This window comes from Ciona intestinalis, chromosome 8 (assembly GCF_000224145.3).
Source record: "Ciona intestinalis chromosome 8, KH, whole genome shotgun sequence".
In the NCBI taxonomy this organism is placed as follows: Eukaryota; Metazoa; Chordata; class Ascidiacea; order Phlebobranchia; family Cionidae; genus Ciona; species Ciona intestinalis.
The window spans coordinates 2,298,207-2,316,250 of NC_020173.2; the positions used below are offsets into that span (position 1 = coordinate 2,298,207).

General features: G+C 36.3%; 8 protein-coding genes, 1 non-coding gene and 1 pseudogene across 13 annotated transcripts in view; 5 read left to right on the forward strand and 5 right to left on the reverse strand.

Annotated features, from left to right (window-relative positions):
- Nucleotides 1-1,667, forward strand: part of LOC100178671 (39S ribosomal protein L55, mitochondrial-like) — a 2,515-nt gene extending 848 nt beyond the window's left edge. Inside the window, exons 1-3 of one of the 2 annotated variants that reach the window (XM_002120350.5) lie at nt 655-815; nt 883-1,000; nt 1,348-1,667. In XM_002120350.5, the coding sequence (XP_002120386.1) occupies nt 706-815; nt 883-1,000; nt 1,348-1,482 (363 nt within the window). In that variant the 5' untranslated portion in view covers nt 655-705 and the 3' untranslated portion in view covers nt 1,483-1,667. Of the gene's footprint in view, nt 1-654; nt 816-882; nt 1,001-1,347 lie in introns of those variants that run through there. The other variant, XM_009860977.3, reaches the window with a different exon arrangement.
- The window catches only part of LOC100184185 (coiled-coil domain-containing protein 78-like), a 13,959-nt gene extending 10,471 nt beyond the window's left edge, over nt 1-3,488 (forward strand). Inside the window, exon 21 of the transcript XR_001974857.1 lies at nt 3,475-3,488. The gene's annotated coding sequence lies outside the window, so the exon portion shown is untranslated. The remainder of the gene's footprint in view (nt 1-3,474) is intronic.
- LOC100181032 (hydroxysteroid dehydrogenase-like protein 2) lies at nt 1,642-4,256 on the reverse strand. Its single transcript, XM_002120141.4, has 7 exons — nt 4,245-4,256; nt 4,017-4,180; nt 3,504-3,717; nt 3,064-3,281; nt 2,798-2,992; nt 2,373-2,576; nt 1,642-2,159 (listed from the first exon to the last, which is right to left on the reverse strand). The coding sequence occupies exons 1-7, from the start codon at nt 4,250-4,252 to the stop codon at nt 1,918-1,920; spliced, it is 1,245 nt and encodes a 414-aa protein (XP_002120177.1). The 5' UTR covers nt 4,253-4,256; the 3' UTR covers nt 1,642-1,917.
- A 522-nt stretch (nt 4,257-4,778) lies between these two features.
- On the forward strand, nt 4,779-7,308 carry LOC100176344. The gene is made up of 5 exons (XM_002121480.5): nt 4,779-4,976; nt 5,294-5,434; nt 5,536-5,638; nt 5,883-6,064; nt 6,336-7,308. The coding sequence occupies exons 1-5, from the start codon at nt 4,824-4,826 to the stop codon at nt 7,206-7,208; spliced, it is 1,452 nt and encodes a 483-aa protein (XP_002121516.1). The 5' UTR covers nt 4,779-4,823; the 3' UTR covers nt 7,209-7,308.
- Nucleotides 7,267-9,188, reverse strand: LOC104265957 (annotated as a pseudogene). Its single transcript, XR_001974831.2, has one exon. The product of XR_001974831.2 is annotated as an EF-hand domain-containing family member B pseudogene (transcript).
- A 297-nt stretch (nt 9,189-9,485) lies between these two features.
- LOC100185750 (thioredoxin domain-containing protein 12-like) lies at nt 9,486-10,543 on the reverse strand. The gene is made up of 5 exons (XM_002119468.2): nt 10,432-10,543; nt 10,171-10,312; nt 9,988-10,103; nt 9,846-9,929; nt 9,486-9,559 (listed from the first exon to the last, which is right to left on the reverse strand). Exons 1-5 carry the CDS (start codon nt 10,541-10,543, stop codon nt 9,486-9,488), a joined length of 528 nt encoding a protein of 175 aa, XP_002119504.1.
- On the reverse strand, nt 9,595-9,666 carry trnac-gca. The gene has a single exon. It is a non-coding gene; the product is annotated as a tRNA-Cys (tRNA).
- A 210-nt stretch (nt 10,544-10,753) lies between the features above and the next one.
- Nucleotides 10,754-15,740, reverse strand: hmg2-like (transcription factor protein). 3 transcript variants are annotated; one of them, XM_026835348.1, is made up of 16 exons: nt 15,476-15,740; nt 15,058-15,194; nt 14,797-14,853; nt 14,492-14,616; nt 14,354-14,414; nt 14,216-14,258; nt 13,980-14,071; nt 13,724-13,834; nt 13,441-13,524; nt 13,029-13,359; nt 12,757-12,881; nt 12,477-12,617; nt 11,983-12,094; nt 11,516-11,695; nt 11,093-11,241; nt 10,754-11,010 (listed from the first exon to the last, which is right to left on the reverse strand). In XM_026835348.1, exons 1-16 carry the CDS (start codon nt 15,684-15,686, stop codon nt 10,966-10,968), a joined length of 2,004 nt encoding a protein of 667 aa, XP_026691149.1. In that variant the 5' UTR covers nt 15,687-15,740; the 3' UTR covers nt 10,754-10,965.
- A 19-nt stretch (nt 15,741-15,759) lies between these two features.
- LOC100177873 (leukocyte receptor cluster member 1 homolog) lies at nt 15,760-17,275 on the forward strand. The gene is made up of 2 exons (XM_002119231.5): nt 15,760-16,171; nt 16,318-17,275. Exon 2 carries the CDS (start codon nt 16,323-16,325, stop codon nt 17,133-17,135), a length of 813 nt encoding a protein of 270 aa, XP_002119267.1. The 5' UTR covers nt 15,760-16,171; nt 16,318-16,322; the 3' UTR covers nt 17,136-17,275.
- Nucleotides 17,276-17,377: 102 nt separating this feature from the next.
- LOC101242523 (E3 ubiquitin-protein ligase RNF220-like) overlaps nt 17,378-18,044 on the forward strand; it is a 13,148-nt gene continuing 12,481 nt past the window's right edge. The window contains exon 1 of the mRNA XM_018813079.2: nt 17,378-17,465. The gene's annotated coding sequence lies outside the window, so the exon portion shown is untranslated. The remainder of the gene's footprint in view (nt 17,466-18,044) is intronic.

An 18,044-nucleotide genomic window follows, 5' to 3' on the forward strand; every position in this document is an offset into this window, starting at 1 on the left:
GTGTACAAGGAAGAAGGACCATTAATGGTCCTACAGGGTTCAGAGACTACCAACGAATTATCTCAAATAATTTGTATACAAATGGAGCCTATAAAGATGCTCAAATGCGATCGACCATCAAATTACTGTGAAAATATCGCATGAAATGTAGTAAAGTACAATGCAGTCGTTTGGCAATAGGAGATTAACAGATTGTAAGTTTTGTTGTCAATCAAATTTTCCCACTTACCCACTCAACGAAAACTCTTCGGTGTGTTGACTTTTCAGATACCATAGTTACTCCATATATGTCACAAAAACTCTTTCGGGTGGCTGTTATTCCCAAAGTTTGTATAAACTATAGACGTTGACCTTTTCTTCTATGTCCCTTCGCCGCAAAAAAGCACGTGTCTACTGACGTCACTGTTCGCGCCTTTGACAGTGTGGCCAAAGCGTGGCCTTGAAAGCTAAAATTTCTATTTTTGTCAGCGTTTCGGCAAGGAAAATTTAAATGGCTTTGTAGATACATTTTTACTACTGCATTATTTACCCATTCGTTTAAAAAACACACTCAAGACTTTCAAAATAGCCTAAAAGTTTTAGGATTTTTTGGGGGGCGGTTCGCATTCACCGAAGCTACTTTAGGGAAAGTCCCAACAGTGACTTTCATATAAATTATTCGAAATTATAAAATACAAGATTGTTTATTGGTAATTAGAAAGAAAAATGTCGTTATGTTCGTTTACATGTGGCGCACTAAGATTTAGTACCGGTTACTCCCGACACGTTTCTAGTTCAAGCCTTATTCTGGAACCAATTAGGCGTAATTCAACAAGGTACATTACATAAGTTTTTTGTTCTAGGACATTTGTTGTTTTATTAATTTACTTATATACCCTGCAGGTGCAGCATATCGAAGCAATCTCGGTGTACCTACCCACGAATGTACAAAACGACGGTTGCTCTAGCGGATGGATCTACGATTACTGTTCGATTAAATCAACCAAGAAAAATAATAAAAGTAATATCAATATTAGTCGTATAATGTTGAAATCATGTTCACTATAACCTGAACATCAAAACGTTGAGGTTCCATAATGTTAACTGCAGCTTTATATCAATTTTAACACAGTTGTTAAATGGGAACTTGTAAGCAGGCATAAGGTGTATCATACAAAATAGTAAAAATACCAAAATTAGAAGTTATAACGACTGCTGTTGTCCCTTCACAGGAGGACAAACAAGTTACATTCATTCGGTAATAAATGGTCTAAAATAGTGAAAATCCCCTAGTTATAATGACTGGTGTTGTTCCTACACGGAGGATAAACAAGTTACATTCATTCAGTAATAGATCCTCTACTTTAGTTACCGATGGATGTCCTGCAGCTAACTGACTCTGAAAGAAGAGCCATATGGTTGGGCAGAAGAAAGAAGGTGGAAACACTGGATGAAAGCCATATAGAAGATAATTTCGATGCAGGGAAATACTGGACTAAATAAAAATTGTTTCAGTTTGATGAAGCACCAAACCCAATCATACAAGTGATTGGCTTTTTTACTGCTGGTAAACTGGTAAATGAATAGAGTTGAAGGATTTACCTTCATTATCGAACACATAAATATATATTTCCTTTGTGTTGAAAATAAACATTCATACGATTGATTCATTGTTTTATTTCAGTTGTTCGGAATTACAAATTAGTTTTCGAACAACAACTCTACGCTACAATCAACATTTGCTGCATTATTCAACTTCAGCAGCAAATAATTTTTGTTTTTTTCCGTAAGTTTATGTTGATGAAAAGCATGAAATAAATTAACAATGAACTGTCAGAATTAGGGAAAAAACATTTTTTGAAATTAGTACAATAAATATTCTTGCATAACAAGGTTTCTGTTTCTAGAACAACAATAGAAATTTGGTTAATCTCATTCTTATAACTTTGCTTTTTGCATCTTGGTCATGAGGTGTTCTAACTTCATAGGCAGGATCATGTTTCCATCAATCTTCAGTTTCCCTTGCATGAATGCAGCTGTGGAGTTAAGTTTTCCCTGAAACATACTCACAAAGTCGGAGGATGCCATCTTCATCACAACATCTGAATCTCCATCTCCCTTCGTCACTTTACCTTCACCATTCTTTAAGTCAAGCACCCAAGTTTCAACTGCATCTCCATCTAAAACACACACAATCGCACTTTAGCAGTACTTATAATAGTTATAATAGATGTTTTTTGGAGCAGTTTCGTTCTAACAATGGTATACAATATAGGCTAAGCTACATTAAAAGGAAAAGTGTATTATATTGCATAAAGTGTTAACCCGATAAAAATATATTAGAATAGTTACTTATAGAGGTGCATAAAAGATAAACTACACTTACAAGTTACCTTTAATCTCAAACTTGAAAACTCCTTTGGTCTGTGCAACCAGCTCTGTGCTTAGAGCATTTTTAATATTATTGAAAATACCGACAATTTCTCCTCCTTTGCTTGCAGCCTTTGCTTTTTCTATTTGACCTTGGAAATCAGCTTCTTGACCTTTAAAATCAGCTTCGTTGTCTTCCAGAAAGAAATCCAAAATAAGAGGCTTGCCTTGAAGACAAAACCTTAAATTAGTTCAAATACTTTACACTGCTAACAACATGTGCATTTCTTAGCCCACAAAACATATTAAAATGATGAGGACAAATAAATAAAAGTGTCTTGCCCGAAGACCCATATGCCACCACAACGGTGAAAGCGTCAAGTCTGGAACATATAACCTCTAGGCTAGAGGCAGGTGTGCTAACCACTGTGCTCCTACAATGACATACCTGGTTCTACTGCATATTGATCAAAATCAGTGACACCTTCCTTAGCCAACACCTCATCATCAATGAAGAATTTTCCAGTTGATAAAGTTTCTTGCTTAAGAATCGCATAAGCAGCATCTGCCATTATTTCTGGTTTTCGGCACTGGCTTGAGACATCTTTACCTCCCAACATTTCCATGGCAGCAGTAAGAATAGCTGCAAATAAGGAGTGGTTACTCTAATATCTACCTAAACCTAACATGCGAGATTGCATTATAATACCAGACCTGTTTTGGGCCACAGTGCATTTACTGCAATTCCACTTTCTTCAAATTCCGCTGCCATACCCAAGACACACATAGACATTCCATATTTAGCAATGGTGTAGGCTGTATGGTTCTTGAACCACATTGGTTTCATTGACAGTGGGGGACTGATGTTAAGAATGTGAGGGCTCTTTCCTCTTTTCTTTGAATCCAGCAAGTGTGGAACGCAAACTTTTGAACTGTTGTATAATAAAAACAGAAAAGTATTTTAACAAAATGTATTTTAAATATAATCTTCATAAATGAACTTTATCCTCATGTGAACTTTATCCTCAAACAGCAGTCATTTAACACAGGTGTTTCGTTTAATACACCTCGTGTCAGGCAATGACAAGCAGTTGGTAGGTTCTTAAACACTTACATTAAAATAAGGTATAATATTCTTAAATGTGATGACCTACCATAGATAGGTACCACGTGTGTTGACTTGATTCATGAGGTCATATGTTTTCATTTTTGTAACCTCAGTTCCAGTTAAACTGATGGCACTTGCATTGTTCACAAGTATATCAATACCACCAAATGTGCTAACCGCTTCCTTCACTGCTTTTTCCACCATAGCTTCATCTCTTACATCCACAATACATGGAAGGCATTTACCTCCAGCATCCTCAACTATAAATACCAACATGCAATTTTATAAAACCCCTTTTTTTTCTTTAATTTTTTATAATATAATACTATGCAAGGTTATATACATTTGCATGAACTGGAGGTACCTTAAAAGTGAACTTAAAATTGGTACCTTAAAAGTATAATGCCATTTGAGTGCAATGTAAAATCTTTTAATGTAGGTAGTCATCCAATAATGCCTTATGTAGAAGTTAAAGTATACTATCGGAAACTAAAACAAGCACACAACAACTGGTGGAAAGCGGTTTAAAAGGAATGTCAGTTTGATCTCAAACACTCACTTTCCTTAGCAGCAGTGTAGATGGTCCCAGGTAGTTTAGGATGAGCTTCAGCAGTTTTAGCAGCAATCACCACATTAGCTCCATCCCTGGCTGCTCTCAACCCAATTGCTTTGCCAATTCCTCTGCTTGCACCAGTAATGAACAAAGTGTATCCAGCTAATTTACTGAAATAAATATTGAAAATTATTACTAGCGTTTCATGTAGACATTTTCCAATAAACGACTTACCCAGCCATTCCAGAGATTAGAGTAGTTGGAAAAGTAAAGAAAAAAGTTTGTGATGATTATTTTTAACTTAACGTGTGACCTACTGATAGATTGAACTGTCGTAAATGCACTGGTTAACGAATTACTATAACATAGATTATGCTTGGTGGTCTTTGAATTCGTTTCCAACTTCGTAAAACTGTAGTAACGACAGCGGTCAAAGTCCAAATGACAAATGGTTTGCTGTGTCATGCTACAAACAGTATTTTCAAGGGTTTGTTTATACTCCCCGTTCAATTTACTGTGGATATTTGATGAGAAATATCTTTTTGGACATTTTTAGCTTTCCTTTAAAGAGTTATGTTCCTTTTACCTGTTAAAATATGTTTTAAAGACACCTTTAAAACAATGTAATATTTGAATATATAGAATATAAGATATCTCTGTATCGATTGAGGGCGCACTGACAAATTCGTAACTTTGTTTTGGCGTACATGGCGACCAAAAATTTACAGTCAAAACTTACCTAATAACATTATTATTTTAAACTTTAGAAGGTTCAGAATTTGTGGTTTGTTGCTTTTAATTGTTGCTTCCACCATGGAGGTAAATGGTGAGCGACTGGAACCTTTTAAACCGCCGTTTTCCGTCCTGGAACTGATAAGAAACACCGTAGCACCTGAAGAGTTGCCTGTCATTCACTCATACTTGGGAGAATCAACAATTGAATATTGTAAGGACTTACGAAATGAGGTAATTGGTGGAACTAGGTTGATGTAATATATTAACTGTTTTTTTCCCTTCATTATAACCAAATCATGTTTTACCTTTTATGTTTCTTACTCTGATCACAGATCTTGTTTTAACTTAATAAACATATATATATACCCTTTTAGCATGGTCAAATGTTTATGCAAATAGCAATTCGTACTTTTAAAGTTAGGTGTGTAAACTAAGTACTTACATCCACAATAATTACCATGCAAAAGTGGCAATATTGACTAATTATGAAAACACGAAACACCTTGATGATTTGCAACCTTTTTATAATGTAATTTTATACTTTCAAGATGGAAACACTCTTAGAGATATGGAGAGACATTGGAGACCGCACAGAAATGCCAACTGTATCAAAACCACTCTCTAACCCATTGCCTGATCCTCCCATTATGAGGGAAATGCTTAAAAAGGAAATACAAATTCTGGTTAAAGTAAGATACATCTCCATTACTGTTTATTGTACTGTTTACAAACAATGCGTATCTTTTTACATACCTTTTTTACTTAAAAAAATTAAAACAAAATATTGTAGGGTGTTCAAGATAGGCACACTGTAAGTGGAGATCAAACACTGAATGAAGAAAAAGATGTTTTAAAATATGTTGTCCAATCACAACACTTGCAACAGAGCTTTGGTAAGCTTTGTCTTATTACTAGACCGGCTATAAATTTGGGGGCCATAAAGAAAGCAATCACCCACAAAGTAGCATACGTGGTAGCTAATAAAAGCTATGGGCATTGGTTATACACTTACGGAGGATAAAAAGTTACATTCATGTTGGAGTAATGGACCTACTCTGGCATAAATCCTCTTCTGGGCCTCACCCATATAGAATATATTTGAAAATAACTTCATACTCCATTTTTCGTATTTTTCAGAACGACCTTCCACACCCATCAGACATTATACATCCGAGACAAGTTATACAACTTCCCCAGTGAAATTAAAACATGTCCGAAGTAATATCAATGTGAAAGATATTGATAAAGTTGCTTTAATACTTAAAGAGGCAATACAGAAAGAATGTGCAGCACTGGAACATGATATTGAGTTTCTTCAGGTAATAGTCGGGAATGAACGAATGTAACTTACTTTATCCATGCGTGGCCAGAAAGCGACGGTCGGTATAACATGGGTGATCTGTTTCATACACCTCGCGCATGAATAATTTGGGGGATTTTTTATGTGTTGCTGATAATTGGACAACCCATTAGTGAGCACTAAATTGAAGCAATTGCCGTTTAGTGTTTTGCCCAAGGTCACACAACATGTTCTTTACTATTGTTTGGCTTTGTTTAACAAAAACAATAAACATGATATATTGTTTTCAGAAATGTGTTGAAGAAGAACATGATTTGGTTGCAAGTCCACCCGCCACTCCAATGCAAGAACCATCACTGAATAAACTTCGTGAAGTCCGAAAACTTTTAGAAAATCAAGTTTTACCAGACCCAGTGGTTATAAATCGACAGCAGGGCTTTGGGAACTCATTCTCTGGTAAAATGTCTAATTCTGTGATTGCAAAACTACCTACTCCCCCATCTCCTACACGATCAAAGTTAAAACCCCTTCCAAGTTTGCAACCTAATATGCAAGGCAGCCTACAGAAACATAGATCCGCACCATCCAGTCCTTTGCAACAGAGACCTAGCAGCGTTAAGCCTACCAGCGCTGGTCGCTATACAACTCCAAGAACAGTGTCTGCTATGTCACACTCAAAGAACTATGACTCAGAACCCATGGAATGTTGGGCGGAACCGTCTTGGACGGAACAAATGTCTCAATCGTTACCTTCTACTGCGGACAGTGGTGTATGCTCCAGGCCCGCGACGTGCGATCTGGTTGCATTGCAAGACAGAATGCGTGTTCTGAAACTAAAAAGCGGTCGCAAGTCCGCCGAACCAGAGTCAGTTCCGCAACCTACAACGTGCGACGACGGCTATGCAACAGCGAGTTCAATAGATTTTAACGCGCCTATGAAACCTAGTGTTTCAAAAAGAAAAATCAGCAGTGTACCTGTTAAAGATAGGTTAAGGCCAACGCCCGGTGTATCCGCGCTAGGCGACCAGGATATAAAACTGTTAAAGCCACGACCACCACCAGTTAAAGTCCAAACAACCAATCGTCGCAATATTAACATTCACAGATTTAACAAAAAAGCGATAATGACAACGGACGATCGAAAAATTGGCGCTCGTTCGTAGCTTTACCTTTTCGTGTTCTTAGTGCGCTTCTAGTGTTGAATTTTATTGTTTTGCATAGTTTTTATTGTGAGGAACATTAAATATATTTTTATTTCGACTATGCAGTGTTCGATCATAAAAACTATAGTGTTAAATCTGGTAGCTAGACACATATTATGAAGTTTCTTCTTTCGCTTCATGGTGTAAAGATGACGCTCTTAATTTGTCCAGCACTTTGCGGAAAGCTTCCACAGACGCTAATTCTTTCCCTTCAGAAGAACAGCAGTTCCATTGCACAGCAAGTTTCCAAATCTTGTCAAACACCTCTTCCGAAAGCTGGATTTCAATCGCATCGAAAATAGCCCTAATATCTTCACGCTTACGCGGTTCGAAAAAGTCCCTTTCATAAACGCCTCGTCGAGTATACAATGATGGATTGACAAGCCCGTAAGCGTCCGACTCGTCGCCATAGTTCTTATGGTCGCTTATGCGCCGTGTGCGTGGCGCAGGCAGGTCAGATCGCACAGTGGGCACACCGTAGGTCCGGAATTCGTTTGTGTTAACTTTTCCGGCCACAGCATCAATTGTTGAAGAAGACGTTAAATGGTTTGTCATAGCATCGTCAATCTGCTTGCATAGTTTTGGTACGTCTATGTCTTTGACTGGTGAAACTGGCCCGCTATCATGCCTAGAGACTGCGTATTTATCCTTCCAGTTGAGAAAGTTGACAAAATTGATGTAATCAAGTTTGCAGTCTTTTTCGTCGTCGGTTTCAACTTTGCAGTAATGCATAAGAGATGCGAGCAAGTCATTATCAATTGGCAAGTTAAACTTCCAACAAGCGTCCCGGATCTTTTGGGCGTCGAGCCATCCGACTTTGTCTGTATCGTAATGCTCGAACGCTGTCCTGAGATCACTAAAGTTGTGGTAATTCGCTTTTTTCAACTGCTGTCGGACTGTAGCGAGAACACCACGCTCTCTGTCCTTTCCAAGCAAGTAATTTCTAGGCGACCTCATATGCAGTAAATCCCCGACGCCATACTGATCGGGTTTGATAATGATACCATAAGTATGATCATTAGCTACATTTAGCGTATCAGCAATAGGATCATGCGGCTTTCCAAGCTGTGGCTGGGTTCGTTCTCTAAAGTCATCGACGCTTTTCTCTACGAGGGTCGTTATTTTTTCAGCTCGTTTCTTATGCATCCAACGCAGTGTCTCCGCCATGTCTCGCCCGTCGTTATAATGAGGCGTTTCAATACCAAACCTTGTCGTGCGAGGGTTTGAACCGTTCCAATTATATTTTCTGTCTATCATTTCGCCGACGTCGTAATCGTGATGAGTGACAACGTACTGGTCGTGTCCTGCTTTGGTTTCTTCGTCGACTTGTTTTCTAGTTTTATCTGGATTCACTATCTTTCCAGCTTCAATGTCTAACTCAGTTGGAATTCCGTACAGTTGCGTATTATCAGGCTGTATGCCGAACGATGAACCGGCGGGCGGTTTTGATATTGTAGACATGCCGAGTGGCGTTTTCTTGCTCGCGTAGTCCCTTTCATTTTTAGCCAACATGCGTTGTTGAAAACGTGTTTTCGGACTGGGGTTAATCAACTGGCCAGCAGATATTGAAGACTGTGTACTTACACCGTGGGTTATTTCATTTACAAAACCAGCTTTTGTTAAAATCTGTTGCTTTTCCGAAGTGGTTTCGTTACATTTGCCGCCAGCCCAATCCAAGAGACATGCTTTTGCGGAGCCGCCTTGATTAAACAACTTGCCTGCGACTGTTAAATCTGTCTCACTTTTACAGACTTGTAAATTCTGGCCTGTAGTCGCCATTTCGTTCACTTGCCAGAACACCAATCGAATGTGTAAAAAAATGTTTCTAGGAAAACATTATTTCCTTTTGCTGTCAATGAAATACTGTTGCGTGGGAACAGTTATTATCTTTTTATTGGGAAACAATAAGGTCTGTTTCGTATACCACTGACAAAAACAGCAGTTGTTTGATCTGTTTAACTGGTTCCCACTGTAAAGTTGCTAAAACCTGAGACATTTGTACTTCGAGGCCTGTAAAATAACTTGCCAAATGCACAACCCAAAGCTTCAGCAGTATAGAATAAACCATATAGATTAGGTTACAATTGTTTATGTGTCAGTTCGCCAGCAGTTTAGCTCTTATGTTAGAAACCAAATTTCGTAATTTAAATAGAATTAATGGGCACTCAATAGCCAAAGTGTTTATCGTAAATAAAACGAAAGATTATTTATATACAGAAATTGAAATCGAACAGTATTTTACAATTCAACGTCATCATCGTCGTCCGAAAATTGATAGAATGTTCTTAGTGCCTTCATCATAGCAAGTTCAACTAAAAATAAAGAAAGGGTAAAAAATACAAAAGTGAGGGGGCACCCGGATTTGAACCGGGGACCTCTCGATCTGCAGTCGAATGCTCTACCACTGAGCTATACCCCCGCGTCGGTTGTCACCATCGAAGCGAGTGATATATCGCCATCAAACATATGACGTATGGGATGTTTTGTTGTACTTTGATAAATTTGTTTTGCTTCAAAATGAATTGTTTGGAATAGAAGTTTAACTTGGATTACGGAACATCACACAAATTCGTAGTTTCATCGTTTATAAAAGCTTACTTGTATCAGTGTCGTAATGATAAAACAAAAACTTTTTTGTCGCTCTCGGATTTTGAATATCAGTTCTTACGTCACCATCTGGCCCTTTTATGTAATCACAAGTTTATCGAATTTGTTTAACATATTAACATTTTAGCCTTACCAATAAACAAGATACGTGGGAAATAGCCGCCGTCGGGGGCAAACGCGTCGTCTTCTGGTATTTCCTCATCAATTACGTTTACCATTTCAAAATATTGCGCCATTTCAGAAATCGATCTGTGTGTAAATCGTGATATTTTAGAAAACATGCAGGGTCATAAATGATTAACAAGGCGTGACTAACTCGCTGGCTCGAAATCTAGGCAACAAATCTCGACAAGCTTTGCACCAGGTTTGATGAATGATCATCATGATTGGCTTCCTGGTTTTGACGCTATCTTCTATTCCTTTATCCAATGTGGTCCAGTTAATATGTCCACCCAGGCCTGGGCAAATAAACGGTAGTTAAATGGGGAACTGTAACACATTTCTAGAACATGAAAATTTATTCAAGTAACGCATTTTTTGTGATCTGAAAGAGTAGATAAGGTATAAAACGACTCACCATGATCAATTGTAGTTGGTAATGGAGCTGGCACTGTGGAAAACACTTTGCACATCAAACCAAGAAGTATAAATACTTTTAAAACGTTTTGACCATAACTGACCGAAATCATGTTTTTTTCTCACTAAAACGAACTTCTGAAATTCTAACTTAAAAAGATAACGACTACGTCTGTTACTTGTATCTATACTGTGACACAGTTTATATATCTGCCTGATGAACAATCGATAAATATGACTGTATCCACTTTTACTTTGAACAGGCCACTTAACCGAGCAACAAGCCACTTACACAGCTGTATACCGGTTAAATATGGTGCAACTTTTAGAAAGTGGGTACTGTAATTGTGTACAGTCAAAAAGTTACGAATTTGCTCATTTTTAACAGTCCTACATACACACATGTATAGATATATATGGTTCTCTTTTTGACACTTTTTGTGAGCACAAGATAAACAGAAAATAAGCACAAACGCCTCAAGATAGGAAAATATTTTGTTGGTGCTTTTCCACAACTTGGCAGTGAAGAAATAAATCATAATCCTGGCATGTAGTATGAGATGTTGGCGAATGTATCCGACTGCAAAAAATCAAATTTAGATGCAACTAGTCTACTACCTGAATATAAGAAATAAAATAATGTTAAAACCACTCGAATATACCATTAGTTCATCTGGTAAAGCGCCGTTAAGTTCAGGTACTTGATTAGTGAGTGTGAGCAGTGGAACAAATGAACACACCATGCTGTCAAGTAACAAAGATAACGTCCCAGTAGTTGATGCCACGCTACGAGAAGCTCGTACTGTTTTACCTTTGTAAAGTAATGTCAAAGTTTAGATAAACTAGTTACCGACTTTATGTGAGTTTAGCAGTCATGCTTTGTTTGGCACTATTACTTTAGTAGTTTTTCCTCAAAGCCTGTTTTTCTTAACTGTTTTAATTAATTTGGTTTTCGTACTGTATTCGAAAGGATAAATAAAAATTGATGATTACTGATTAGGCTATATTATCATGAAACACCAGTAAAAACAAGATTCTAAATGGTCTATTTAGTTTGGCAAGATAAATTTCTTTAAAATACAGACCAATAGCCAGCAGTGCTTCTCCAAGTAAATGGAAATGAGCTGCAGCATCTATAGCTTCAACAGAAGGTGGGGGAATCTTAGCAAGTTCCCTTTTCATGGTTTGCTCTGGATTCTTGTGTGGAGGAAACTCTTGGCTTTCTGTATTAATACGAGCCAACTTCTGCTGCATTGCTGCTTTTGCTATTAAATAGGTGTAATGCTATGTTAGCTGTATTTAAATAGAATGTAGCAAACACAATACATATTAAAGGATATATCCTTATTTTTTTCTTCGAACTTCATTAAAAATGATTTTAGTTTTTTAACCTAAATATTTGAGATGAAAATCAGATCATAAATATGGGATGCCATGTCTGTATTGAAACTGACCAGGAAATCTCTGTATTATGCAACTGTATACTAGTCTTAGTTTTTTCAGTTTTACCCTCTTTTAATAATAGTTAATAACCACTGCTCTGCTAACCAACCTTTTTTCTTGGGACCAGTTTCAATCATTTTGCTACCAAGTTTACGTTTGGTGGTGCTGGAATGAAGTCTTTCCAGTTGGTTTACCATCTTTACGCTACGGAACTTCCACATCTGTATACAGTTTACTAAAATTAAGCTTTATTGCTATTTCAGTTTAAATACAGTTTTTCAAAAACATTCAGTTCAAAACAGTTTTTCATCTGAAGTTATTTAAACCACATAACTATCTCTTTTGTCCTTTATGTCCAGAGAAAAAATAAAGTTTTTTTGCAGTTTAGCAGTTAGTTCTTAAAAACGATTCAATTGAACAAATAGTAACAGTATGGAGGCTTAAAAGCGTTAACAAAATACATTCCTAAAACCAGTTTGTGAAGGCGTTTCCTTGTTGCTACATGAAAGTAGACAATTGATTAGGTTTGTCTATCCCTGATTACCAGCAATATAACAGACTTCTGATATAAAATACATGTATGACAACATATATGTTCATCACCTGTTTCTCCTTTTCTGGAATCTTTTTCCATAAATCTCCAAGTTTCTTGCTCACATCTCCAAACTGTAACCCAGGAAACTGAGTAGCAACTTGCTTTCTCATCTTGCTCGACCATAAGTTGTATCCAGATGCTTTTCGCTTCTGTATAAGATAGAAATACCTCAGTGAAAAAAAAGGTTATTGACTGTAAAGAATATTTTCTAAACAGCATTACTGTAATACAGCTAAAAAAATACAAACAAAACTTCGATAATTAAAAAAGGCAGCACAATAAATTTACCTTATCTTCTGATTTCGAATCAGCTTTTTTGGTTCCTTTCTTTTTAAAGTGTGATGCTTTGACTGACTTGGCCATTGCACGAACATGGTTTGCTTTCATTGCTAAACTCTGCTCTGTGGTAAGCTCTGTATGTTTTAAATTAAAAATATTAAAAAGCATATTGACAAGAGTAACACACTAACAGTTATAAGAAACCACAATTTTAAAATACATCATATTAGTTAAACGCCTCGATTAAGAAAATTGTAACAATAAAGAATAAATATTCTAACCTGGTTCTGGCTCCGACATCGGAAGTGGTGATGGAGCAACATCATCTCCCCCAACCTCTTCCTCCACAACTTCCTCTGCTGCATCCCAGGACACAACATCCTCACCATCCACCACTGTCTCCTCTCCACTAGCGATGGCAACTTCTTCCACAGCTACAGGGATTTCCTCGGATGTAACTCGCAATTCTTTACTCTTCCCTGCCTCCATAACAGGCTCTTCCTTTTGCTCCAAAACAGATTCTTCTTCTGACGCAACTATCTCTTCCTCTGCAGCAGGGATTTGGTTGTCGGTTAACACATCCTCCTCAAACTCAGGATCCAAGTTTCCACTCTGCATAAGCATAATACGCTGCTCTAATTACAAGCTTTTGTATATCCCCAATAATATAACAGTATCTAAATATACACAAACCTGGTTGAAGGTCTCGGTATTTTCGGAGGATCTCCTTTTCTTAATATCAGTAACGGAAACCCTTTTATGCTTGTGTTTCTTTTTCTGTAAAAAGTTTTTAACAAATACTTATGTTAGCAATATATATAATTAAATATATATACTAGTCTCTTGGTCAGAGTGTTAAAATAATTGGCCAAACCTGGCTTAAATCCTTGGTCCTCAAGGTCTTTACTCATATAGAATAGAAAACATGACTAAAGTTCATAAATGTACATCAGTACATACAGCATATCATTTACACCTTTGCTTTAGTTGAGGACTTTGGTGTTTCTTTATCCGGCTTCTTAAAAAAGAACTTCATTTTCAAACTTCCTCTTGCTGCTTCTGGTACTGGTTCAGGTTCAGGTTGAACCTTGAACAATTTATAATGTAAAGTTTTAAAATTATTGTTGTTTCTCTGTTTTTTTTTTCTTTTTTCATTTTGTTGTCCAAACTCAATTATTTTTATTCAAAAGTATTTTTGGTAATGTTCAGGACACTCCTCAGTTGTTGCTTACCTCCTCTTTTTCTTGTTCTTCATCACTAGTTTCAACTTCAAATGACTTTGATTTAGTATCCGTCTTCCGCCGTATCTTGATTTTTAAAGGAGCTGAAAATGTAAAACATTGCTTTTTAGCAATAAATCTTATCTATCATGCCTGATTTCTAGAATGGAATAATTTAAAATGTATATAAAAAGGATTGGGTAACCTCAATATAAGGGAGTAAAGTAAGGTAAAAATCTACTCAATACCTTTGACTTCTGGATAAGTAGGCGATTGTGAATATGACTGTCTCTGTAAATATAGATTTAGTTGGCATGATTGATAATGTTCAGTAAAAAAATATACAAAAAACGTAAATATTCTAAAACAAATCCAAAAGTACCTACCGCATTTTTCCTGCCTTTTTTAATTGGCGAAGGTGAAACAGGTGATTGCAAACTCTTTTTCCTAAATTTCAACAAAAAGTTAAGCTAAATACAGTTTTAAAAAAAATAAAAAAATAAAAATGGTTAACCAATATTTACCTCATTTTTTTCTGCACTGGAGATGTTGGAGTTGAATCAGTTTTAACGACATTTGTCATATTTTTTGGAAACACTGAATCGCTTAGGTGGGCAGGTCGTTTCCGCTGGCGTACCTCTTTCTGTGGCTGAAACATAATTGTTGTTTAATTTTTTAGACATGCTGTTTATAGTTTTTTTTGTGATTTTTACAGAATATATTTAGAATGGTACCTTCTCTTTTTTTTGAATGTTAGTAATCAAATTAATTTCAAATACTGTAAGCAAATATCGTAAATATGAAGTAGGAATAACAATGCATAACTAACTTGTTCGTCAACTGCAGCAGGTTGATCTAATACATCAGATTCTTGATCATCAAAACCCTGCAAAACATGCGCAATAAGTTATTCTGTTATGAAATGTACTTGTTTATTTTACAGCACTCTTAGGTTGACTGTCCTTGGATTAAATAAAATATATTTGATGTATATGTTGACATGTTTGTTGTGCATGTGTTAATTGCGGTCACAGTCTAAAGAAAAAAATGCGACACATGCCTAACAGCTGGATACTTGCACAAAACACACCTTAAATGACTCCTGATCGTCACTATCTGAATTACTGAAGAGTTTATCAAGTCCCTCATCAGTATCTTCCTCAGGGTCTCCACCATCCTTCTCGAAAGAATTTGGACGCTTCCTCTTCCCTAAGGTTGTCTTGGAAACTGCAGGATTTTCTATTGGGTTACAACAACAGACAACAAGTAACATATTAAGTAAGAGATAAAAGACTCTCTAAAAGGCTAGTCTAACGTCAAGTCATTTTTTTTTCAAAAGAATAAGTCAGTTTATTGATATTAGGCCTTTGACAGTTCAATAAAACAAACAGCAAATTATTTAGTGCAATGTAAAAACATATTAGATATATATTCCCAAATGCAATGACTGGTGTCCACTGTTTATTAAATAATTAAGGGTAGAATTTTTTTTACATGAATTATGGTACCTGCTACAGACGACGTCTGTTTAACTTGTTCAAGATATCTTTTCTGATGTAGATTAGAACTTAGATGCGCTGTTAATGAGTCCTTTCTCAAGCAGTACAAATACTTTTTGCACCATTTACAATACACTGAGTTTTCCTTCGGCAAAAAATCATCGGGAAACTCGTTACAACGTTCCTGCACAGCGTTTTTTGTTGGCGATGAAATCGACATTTTACGCGAATCCTAACACCTAAAAACAACAACAAAAATAGTTCGGTCCATACTAGAACTATAGTGTTACAAATATCACGAACTAATAAAAATATTAATTTTACAGAATCATAATACCCAGCAAAACAAACAACGAAATTTGCGCCAATTTTAAAAGCAGGTGAATTCCAAAATGCGGTTATAGTGTTTCGGTGACAAGTGACTGATCAAGTGCATTAACAGATAGGGCATTATAAACTGCAATTCGACCAATTTATTTGAGAAATTTAAATTCAGAGAATTTTTTTTGATAACTGGGTTAACACATTTGCAATTTTGTTACTTTTTGCGAAGCATCCGATGTTAAATGTAGCAGTAAGCTCTTTCACATTATGTGACTAGAGCTTCGTTCATACGGTTTACAAACAAACTCTGTGATCGAAAGTTTATTATATTTTCTACAGGCAATATATTGTAAAGTAGCCGCGAGACAGCATATCATTTCTGTAAGTACATGTATGATACCATTTTATATGGGATGTTAAAAAATCCGTGTTATATGCACCTTATGGTTATATTTTTGTTCGCTTGTTCATTTTAAAATGTTTGATTGTTTCTATGATTTACCATTGTACATTATTTTCATTTGCAGCTAAAATGAACATTCTTCCAAAAAAGAGTTGGCATGTTCGGAACAAAGACAATGTTGCCAAAGTACGTAAAGATGAAGAAGAGGCAAGGCAGCAGGAGAAGGAACAAGCTCGACGGGCTGCTCTTGCTGAACAAGAAGCAAGGTTGGATTTATTAAGAAACCGGTCTCGAGGAAAAACTGCAATTGAAGCTCAAAAATCTGGTGAAACAAGTAGCCGAGCTTTGGTGCAGTTTGTTGCAGAGGGTAACAAACCTACAAATCTATTTGAAGATATTGAGAAAAATGGGGTCAGTATGACAGCCAAGAATGCTGAAAATGAGGAAGAGAAGAGAAAAGAGAAAGAAGAGGCTGAGAAGAAGATTGGTTTGTTGACATATCTGGGGCAAGGTGCGGTAGAAACATTAGATGATGATAAAAAGCCATGGTACTTCAAGGTACCTGACAGGCTGAAAGAAGAAGATGGAAAATCTAAACAGACTCCAGACCCGAAAAGAAAAGCTTACCTTGATCCATTGGAAGAGATGAAGCAGCATTTATCAAAGAAGAAAAAGAAGAAGCACAAGTCACATAAAGACAAAGATCGAGTCAAAGACAAACATTCGAAAACGTCAAAACAGTCTTCTACAGAAGACAAGCTTTCTCAAATGAGAAAAGCACGATTAGAACGGGAAGCCAAAGAAAAACAACGTTCATTAGATTTGTTAAATAAACACTACGGTGTTAAACCAAAGAAAGAGGAAGCGCATAAACAATTTGAACCGAAGTATAATAATCAATTTAATCCACACCTTGCACGTAATAACAGAAGTGATTTGTAACTTTTTCATTGTTGGTATAGACTTTATATCCAGTTACATTTTATATAAATAAAATAATCAAATATTGTGATTATATTTGAAATAAAGAAAATATTTCACTGTTCTGATATGAAACTTAAAATAACTGGTACAATAGAAAATTGCAGTTTTGGTAAAAAAAATGGACCAATAAAAGGACTTGTTTGTTTTTTCTTTCTAAATTGTCATTGGGACGGATAGCATTAAAAATATCGTAGTTGGGGAATTTTTGGGGAAATTTAAATTGCAAGAATTTTTGAAAACGGATTCTGCAGGAATATCCGAAGCAATCCTGAAACACCGTGTTCTAAGGTAAGGAAACTTATTCTAACTATTTTGTAAAACTCATAGTGACTCCTGCAAACCTTTCGTTTAAGCTATAACTAGTAATTTTGTTTGCCATTCGATTTGAAAGATTTTCTTATTCCCTTTAACTTTAGAGATAACGTCTTAAATACATTGTACATTGTGTTTAATAAAAAGTATCAATTCTCTTGACTCTAGCTTTCTAATCAACTAGTTTACATGTTGACAAAATAAGTTAAAGAATCATATTACCCAACAGAACATAGCCTTAATTCGGAATATAGTATACAGCATTGCAAAAAAGACAGTTGTACTAAACTATATATTTAATTCGATTTGGGGCAAAGTTTTAACAATACGGCGCAAGGTGACTGTAAGAAATTCAGATTTAATTCGTCCGGTGCCGAGGCGTAGTGGTTAGCGCGCCTGCCTGTAACCATTAGGTAACCTGTAACCATTAGGTAACCTGTAACCATTAGGTAATGGGTTCGAGGCTCGTCGCTGCTACCATTGTGGGCGTATGTGTCCTTGGGCAAGACACTTAACGGCAATTGCTCCAACCCAGTGGTCACTAATGGGTTGTCA